At 34.8% G+C, this 8190-nt stretch overlaps 1 protein-coding gene across 1 annotated transcript; it reads left to right on the top strand.

The window, feature by feature from the left end:
* Positions 1 to 2882: 2882 nt before the first annotated feature.
* Positions 2883 to 5942, top strand: LOC112011855 (zinc finger protein MAGPIE). Its single transcript, XM_024044193.2, has 3 exons — positions 2883 to 3431; positions 3556 to 3952; positions 4678 to 5942. Exons 1-3 carry the CDS (start codon positions 3320 to 3322, stop codon positions 5531 to 5533), a joined length of 1365 nt encoding a protein of 454 aa, XP_023899961.2. The 5' UTR covers positions 2883 to 3319; the 3' UTR covers positions 5534 to 5942.
* Positions 5943 to 8190: the final 2248 nt, after the last annotated feature.

The following is an 8190-nucleotide window of genomic DNA, read 5'->3' as shown; positions in this document are numbered from 1 at the left end:
GGTGGAGCTAAGATAAAGAAGGAAGATTTTCTTGATGGAATTTGAATCACAATAGAGATTTGATTGAAATTATCTCAAATTACTGTTTGGATCTAGTTTTCATCTTGGGTTTCCTTGGAGTAGAAGAAATGTTTTTCCTCAGTATGGAAGATAAGGAGTTTTCTAGGAATGGAAAGAAAATCTATTTCTCATTAAAAAGTAATAAAAAATTTCCCCGTCCATTAAGCAATAAAATAAAATGTTATAAATTAAAGTATTGCAAAGGGTTTGGTGGATTTGGCTCAAAGATCCTTTCACATGAGGAGAGGAGAAGACTCTTAAAAGAAAAGCATTGAGTTTCTTCAAAGAATAAATTGATAGATTTTTTGGGGTTGAAATATACTCACATTTGTGAGTTTGGAAATGACCGAACTATACTAAGTATCATTATCATGGGATTTTTTAGAAAATAACTACAAAACCCAAACAATATTATTAGTTAGGCAACGTTTCAAACATATTACATTTCTAACAATTCGACTTTAGAAGAGTCGATTTTACTGTTCACATCTATTTTTTAGATAAAAAAATCGAGTTTTTTGTAGTCATTTTCTATACATAAAAATCGACTTCAGTGGAGTCGTCTTCAATACAAAGAAAACGACTCCAGTGAAGTCGTTTTCTTTGTATTGAAAACGACTCCACTGAAGTTGTTTTCTTTGTCCAAAAAACCCGACGAACCCAGAACTTAGTTCTTCGTTCTTTGTCCAAAAAACCCCCAAAAAACTCCACACGGCACCACCAACTCCACATAACTGACGAACCCAATGACCGACGAACGAGCAACACCAACGAGCAAACGAAGGAAACCAGGCGCCGATTCACCAAACCCAGTGACCGACAAACCCAGAACTTTGTTCTTCGTTCTTCGTCTTCATTCTCTCTCTCTCTCTCTTTGTCTCCTAAAAATATTACCGTGACCGACGAACGAGCGCCTAGGTTTCTTGCCAACGAACCCAGGTGCCGATTCTGACCGACGAATCCAGTAACACCGACGAGAAAATGAAGGAACCCAGGCGCCGATTCACCAAACCCCGACGAACCCAGCAACACCGACGAGCAAATGTCTAACACGCTCGGATCGGATCAGTGGAGGAGAAGAACACGCTCGTCGGCGCCTGGGTTTGTCGGCGCCTGCGTTCGTTTGCTCGTCGGTGTTGCTGGGTTCGTTTGCTAGGTTCGCTGGGTTCTGTGACGGCGCATGGGATCTTCTGGGTTCGCTGGGTTCGTTTGCTGGTTTTTTGGCGCATGGATCTTCTGGGTTCGTCGGGGGATGGGGTTTATTGGACAAAGAAAAGGAGTCATTTTCAAAACAAAGAAAACGACTTCACTGGAGTCGTTTTCTTTGTATTGAAGACAACTCTACTGAAGTCGATTTTTATGTATAGAAAATGACTACAAAAAACTCGATTTTTTTATCTAAAAAATAGATGTGAACAGTAAAATCGACTCCTCTGAAGTCGAATTGTTAGAAATGCAATATGTTTGAAACGTTGCCTAACTAATAATATTGTTTAGGTTTTGTAGTTATTTTCTTAAAAGTCCCCATTATCATGGGTGAGCGTTTTGTTTTTTTTTTTTTTTTTTTATTATTTTTTTTATTTTTTTATTTTTTTTTTTAAATTCGTGTGAATGCATCTTTACTAGCTTCAAAAAAAAAAAAAAAAAAATCATTTGAACTTGGGGGAGTTAAAATTAAGTCAATTCTTTGTGGAAATATTGTCTCTTCGGTATTAGTATACAAAACGGCATAAAGTAGTGTGAGATAAAACTACCTTCACTTGTTCTCATTACATTGTAAATTTTTGCAATTTGTACTTGAATTCCTTTTGTACTTGCTTGTTCAGTTAATTCAATAGCCTTTTTCATTGCTTTTCAAAATGAAATCCTATTCTTTAATCCTTTCACATGAGGAGAGGAGAAGACTCTCAAAAGAAAAGTATTGAGTTTCTTCAAAGAATAAACTGATAGATTTTTTGGGGTTGAAAGATACTCGCATTTGTGAGTTAATAGTTTGTAATTTTTTGTGTGTGAGAGTTATTGGGTGAATTGAGACTATGGTAATGTGAGGTACAAGTGATAGTGGTTATAATCCATATCATTGAAAGTAGATTTCAATTGTCATTAGATGTACATATTATAGGTGTGGAAATGATTGAACTATACTAAGTATTGCTGTCATGTGTGGATGCTTATTATTATTTTTTATTCGGGTGAATGCGTCTTTACTAGCTTCAATACAAAACATAATTTCATTTTAACTTGAGGGAGTTAAAATTAAGCCAAGTCCTTGTGAAAATATTGTCTCTTGGGTATCAGTATACAAAGCCGCATAAAGTAGTGTGAGATAACACTACTTTCACTTGTTCTCATTAATATGTAAATTTTCATATTTCAGATCCTCTCACCAAAGGTGGAAAAGGGAAAAAAAAAATGTTGGGTTTAAATAGCTCGTGAATAGAATAAATTAAACTAGAATGTCATAATTGGTCGAGTTAGTATTGTTTAATATATATGTTATTGCAGGTGATAGTATCTTCTGTCTTCGTCTCATGGAATGCGCCTCTCACAAACATGATGCATGAAATCCATATACTTGTAAGAGTGGTGCCCCTTGAGATGGGTCCATAAAATAATTTTTCCTACAATAGATGATGGTGAAATTAAAGAAATTTTATTTACTCAATAGGAAACACAACTATTACACAGGATGGCCTAAGCTTCCTTTGAAATATCATGTACGGTTTCTTCATGAAATAAAACTAAACAAACAGGCATTAATAAATGGTGATTGGATGAGAGTGGATTAGAAAATTGGGAAAACAAAAAGCAAACAAATTATGGGATAATCATTCCAAATAGAAAAGCACTGGAACTAGCTTTTCTCCCGACCTGATGATATGTGTCATCATGCACCTTTGCTCATATCAACCTCCTCTAGCTTACCCCCTCAGTCCCTGCCAACTTTAACTTTTCACCGCCTCCCACAACATAATTGTATTTTATTCCACCTAAAAAGTAGATAATTAAAATGACTGCAAACATATTTTATATTGAGAGAGAGAGAGAGAGAGAGAGAGAGAGAGAGATCCAATCTAGCATATATGATCAGCTTGTTTAGTTAGGGTTGAGAGTACTTGAGACCATAAGAAACTAACTCACTCTCTCTGGGTTTACTCTTAATTCAGTTACAAATTAATACTCACTTAATTTGTTGTCCTTAACTTTTATTCTGGGTTACTCATAGATAGAGTACCAAACCGAGAAGAAAAAGCTTAGGATGCTAGAAAATATGGCTGAAGAAGCACTTCCAAATGGTTTTGTCGAAAACCCAATTGCTGGATCTAATCCTCCTGCTTCAAAGAAGAAGAGAAACCAACCAGGCAACCCAGGCAAGTTTCTTTCTTCAAATCTACTTACCTTTTACAATTTTTTTCTCTCTCTCACTCTTTCTTTATGGTATTGGGTATATTCAAAGTAATTAAAGTTTATCAAAATGTTGATTCCTTGACACAGATCCTGAAGCTGAAGTTATAGCTTTATCGCCAAAGACCCTCATGGCCACCAACAGATTCTTGTGTGAAATTTGCGGGAAAGGTTTCCAAAGAGATCAAAATTTGCAACTCCACCGGAGGGGACATAACCTTCCATGGAAGCTCAAGCAGAGGACCAGCAAGGAAATAAGGAAGCGTGTTTATGTGTGTCCCGAAAAGAGCTGTGTTCACCACCACGCTTCTAGGGCTCTTGGAGACCTAACTGGTATAAAGAAACACTTTTGTCGAAAACATGGAGAGAAGAAGTGGAAGTGTGAGAAGTGCGCAAAGAGATATGCTGTGCAGTCAGATTGGAAAGCCCACTCCAAGACCTGTGGCACTAGGGAGTACAAATGTGACTGTGGGACAATATTTTCAAGGTAATTATTGCTTTTTTTTTTTTTTGGTTGGGTAGATTTTATTGTGCTATATATATTTTTAGACTGAAATTTTATGCAAAAGTAGTAATAGGGTCAGTAGTCTGAGGAAGATAATTGAGGCAAATAAAGGTTCAATAAAATGATACTTGTGGTTGTAATATCTTTGTCTGTGTGTGTGAGATATAGATCATCATCAATTTCTTCATGCAACAGTAGTCTCAAACACCTCAACGAAGCGTGAAAGTGATTTTTTTAGTTGTTGTATATCCTTGTCTGAACCTCTCTCTCACTCTCTCTCTCTCTCTCATGACACATGAGGGAAAAGAGAAGGGGCCCTAGTGAAGACAAAGAACTTGTTAGAAAGACAAATATGAGCGATATTCGTCCTCTAATGAATTTATCTTCTTACATAAAATTTCTCATATGGAATTCAGTATCTTAAGCATCTTGACTATATTTGTCACTTCTGCCGCTAGTTATGCTTTTGTAATTTTTTCTCTCTCCCCAATAATTTGTCGGTGGTTCCAATAATTTCGAAACCAATGTAGACAATTTTTTTCTAACTTTCTGTATTTCCAAATACAATTTTCTTCATATGAAATTTATTACATTTCTTCTATTTTGTATGATTATTCTATGCTTTAGTTTTATTCATGCCTCTCTTTATTTTTATATCATTATTCTAAATATTAAATTAATCTTTCGTAAAAAAAATTTGTGAGCAGGCGAGATAGCTTCATCACTCATAGGGCCTTCTGCGATGCCTTAGCTGAAGAAACAGCTAGACTGAATGCAGCCTCCAACATGAACAACGCAGTGGCCAACAATATCAACTATCATTTCATGGGGACTCCACTAGGGCCAAGCATGGCACAACATTTCTCTTCTATTTTCAAGCCAATCTCAAGTAATGATGAAGCAATCAATCAAACTACACGAGAACTATCCCTATGGATGGGCCAAGGATCATCCCAAGGCCATGAATTAATAGGGAATAACAATCTCCATGGGATTCATCAACTTGGGTCAGTGAGTTCAGGGACAATATTTGGTGATCCACTAATTTCATGCTCAAATCCTCCACCATCAGATTACCAGCTAAATTGGGTGTTTGGAACTAAGCTCTCTTCGAGTAATGCCGAAGAGCTAACTGCAAGCAATTCACTTCCATTAACAGATGTGAAGGAAGCTGGAACTCAGCCTCTTAGTGTTCCTTCCTTGTACAGCACACAACACCAGTCTCATCAAACGCCTTCAGCAAACATGTCGGCCACAGCTTTATTACAAAAAGCTGCACAAATTGGCGTAACCACAGCTGACTCATCATTCCTTGGGAGCTTTGGGTTGAAGTGCAGTGATAGCCAAGTTCGAGATGGGAACAAATTGTGTGGAGTACTGTATGGTACTTCAAATCCAATACTCAGTACTAATATTGGAAATGATGTAGAAAACTCGGCAGGTGATCTATTGCAGGTACACCCTGCAAAACGCAGGCACACGATGAATGAAGAAAGCGGTGGTGGAGGTCAAACTAGGGACTTTCTGGGTGTGGGAGTACAAACCATTTGCCACCCTTCATAAATCAATGGTTGGATTTGATCCTAAGGGAATAAGTTCATGGATTGCAATGGAAAGCAAAGTTGATAATAAAGTGAAGTTTGGAGTTGGAAAAGAGATTTGTTAAGTAATTGGTAACTTTGCAGGGAAGGAAAAGGTGGGCATTGAGTGCTTGATGGGGGCTAAAAGTTTTTTGCTTAGAATACTATTGAAGAGTTGAAGAAGGGAGATCCATGCATATTCTCTTGAACCCTGAAAGCTGATCCCTTTTGAAAATACGGTGACTTTTAATTTTGATTAAAGGGGGGTGGAGTAGTGGGGGAAAAGCAATAGCCCCTTTTGGACCCATTATTGCATTGTTTCACATCTGTTATGGTAGTGGCTTGTCAAACTGGACTTGAAGAGAATTTCCAGTGACAAAAGCTTGATTTTAGTACAAATAGGCTTTAGCCTATAGCTTAAAATAAACTATTGTAGCTTTTCAATCGCCCATCCATGAATACTTGTACTATATAACAAGATTAGCTACAATACATGCAAAATATGGGACAGAAGATAATTAAAATTTTTGTATAATCCCCACCATAATGTGACCTTATCTTTTGTCCAACTCTTTCATTTTTAATTGATTTCAAGTATGCATACTTGCTCCCTTAAAAAAAATATGCACACTTGCATTCTTCAATTGAAGAGTACCAAGTTATCTCAAATCACATCTAACTACAATAAAATTAGGTATAGTTTGTGAGCATTTAACTAGGAGATATGGAGGGGGGCCATTCATGTTATGTATTAATTGTTGGATCTAACCTGTAAAATCACTTCTTTGGTCTCTTCTTTTTTTCCCACTAGTTTTTAAATTTTTTTATGGTATATTTTCATTGTGCGTTTAGAATACATTTTTTTTTAAAAATAAAAAATTTATAATGTTTAGAATATATGTTTTCGGTTGATGTGACCCTCTTCTCCTCCACAATAGGTTTTATCAGCCCTTTGCATGAGAATCATACCAATCAAGAAATGAAAAGGCAAAATAAGGATCAAAAAGAAAAAGAAAAAAAAAAGGAAAAAGAGAAAAAGAAACCATGTTGTACCTGTCTCTTTGACTTTGTTTTACTTTTGGTTACATGATGGAATCCGGGTGTTTAGTGGTGTGTAGTACATTTTATGAAAGTTTTGTGCACACCACAAACTCTTGAGCACAACTTAAAGTTAGCGTGTTGCCTAACGCATTTTTGCGTTTTGTGTTTTAAATCTTGGGTCTTTAGCACTATTCACAGATCAGTTAACTTGTGAAAAACACGGTAATAAATTTGCTATAATAGTTCGTGTTTTAAAAATTATTTTGCTATAGTATTTTCAGCAATAAGTTTTTAGTTTTCAGCAAAATAAACAGTATCCAAATAGACCCTTAATATTGTTGCTCATAATAATATTGCTCTAATAGTAATTTTTTGTCTCAATAATTTGATAGTTACAATGAAAATGGAAGATTTAAATTCTATATATTTCTATTGAAAATATCAAAATTGTCAATTAGTTGAGTTATAGAACTTATAAAGGAAATATTTTTATATCCTCAAACTTAGGTTTTTTTTAATAGTTCCAAGAGGTAGATGGATTTATTTCCCCACCTTTGTAACTTCTTCTTCCTTTTTTTTTTTTTTTTTTTTTTTTTTTTTTTTAAATGAAAAATATTATTCAGAAAAAGAAAACTACTCTTGAGCACATCAGAAGTTTTTAAGTCCTAAACCTTGATGTGCCATGATCCGTTTATATCATGGATCATTTATGTATAGTATATAGGTAGTATGTCTTGGGAAAAGAAAATAATTGTCATAAAGTGTTTGTCGTGTTATCCTCGTGTTATGTTTCCCACATCAACTATTGTTAAAAAAAACACACACAATGGGGGACCTTCAGGATTGCCAAAAACCTACAAAAGTGAACAAGGGATAAGGGTTTTATCTCCTGGCTTATTTAGGGTGACCCCAATCTGACCCATAATGGATTTTTTTTTTTTTTTTTTTAAATTTAAATTTTTAGGAACGTCCCATAATGGATTTTGTTCATATTTCTTGTCTCCTTGCACATGTTTACAGAGCTTAAATTACTTAAATTTATTTAGTTATCTCGTACATATTATAGAAAACTTGGGTATAGTTCAAATGGAATTATATTTGTGTTTTTAGGAGTCATAGTCGCATTTTACAAATAAGGCTATAGGCCTTCTTTTTTCTTTTCTTTTTTTTTTTTTTTGGTGTGTTTTTTGTAGTGCTCCTACTTTGATACGGTCCATATTAAGGCAAAAGAAAAGATAATTTCTAGCTTAATCTAGGTCCAAACTCACCAGAATTGTTATGTCATGTGAGATATCCGGCTTGATAAATTTATAAGATTTTTCATTTTTTTTTTGTATTTTATTTATTCTCTAAAAATATTAATAATAAAATTATGAAGTGGCTTTTACTTTTACAAGTAAGTGTATTATAATAGATTTTTTCCACGTCAATTGTACATTAAAAAAAAAGGACTATTTGTATAATTTGGCTCTCTCCTACATGAGTTATATACATACATACATACATATATACATACATATATATATATATACGCACACCTACGCTTATTTTTGGCGTATTTGAAATTAATGTTGTACCTAACACTCTAGTCTGAAATCT

This window comes from Quercus suber, unplaced genomic scaffold (genome assembly GCF_002906115.3).
Source record: "Quercus suber isolate HL8 unplaced genomic scaffold, Cork oak 2.0 scaffold_466, whole genome shotgun sequence".
Taxonomy (NCBI): domain Eukaryota; kingdom Viridiplantae; phylum Streptophyta; class Magnoliopsida; order Fagales; family Fagaceae; genus Quercus; species Quercus suber.
Note: the sequence above shows the minus strand (reverse complement) of the source record. Positions and strands in the feature narration are given on the sequence as shown.

Coding starts and splice junctions, on each gene's coding strand:
- LOC112011855 (XM_024044193.2), top strand. CDS start 3,320: ATGCTAGAAAATATGGCTGAAGAAGCACTTCCAAATGGTTTTGTCGAA. Junction 3,432..3,555: donor AAACCAACCAGGCAACCCAG/GCAAGTTTCTTT, acceptor TCCTTGACACAG/ATCCTGAAGCTGAAGTTATA. Junction 3,953..4,677: donor TGTGGGACAATATTTTCAAG/GTAATTATTGCT, acceptor ATTTGTGAGCAG/GCGAGATAGCTTCATCACTC.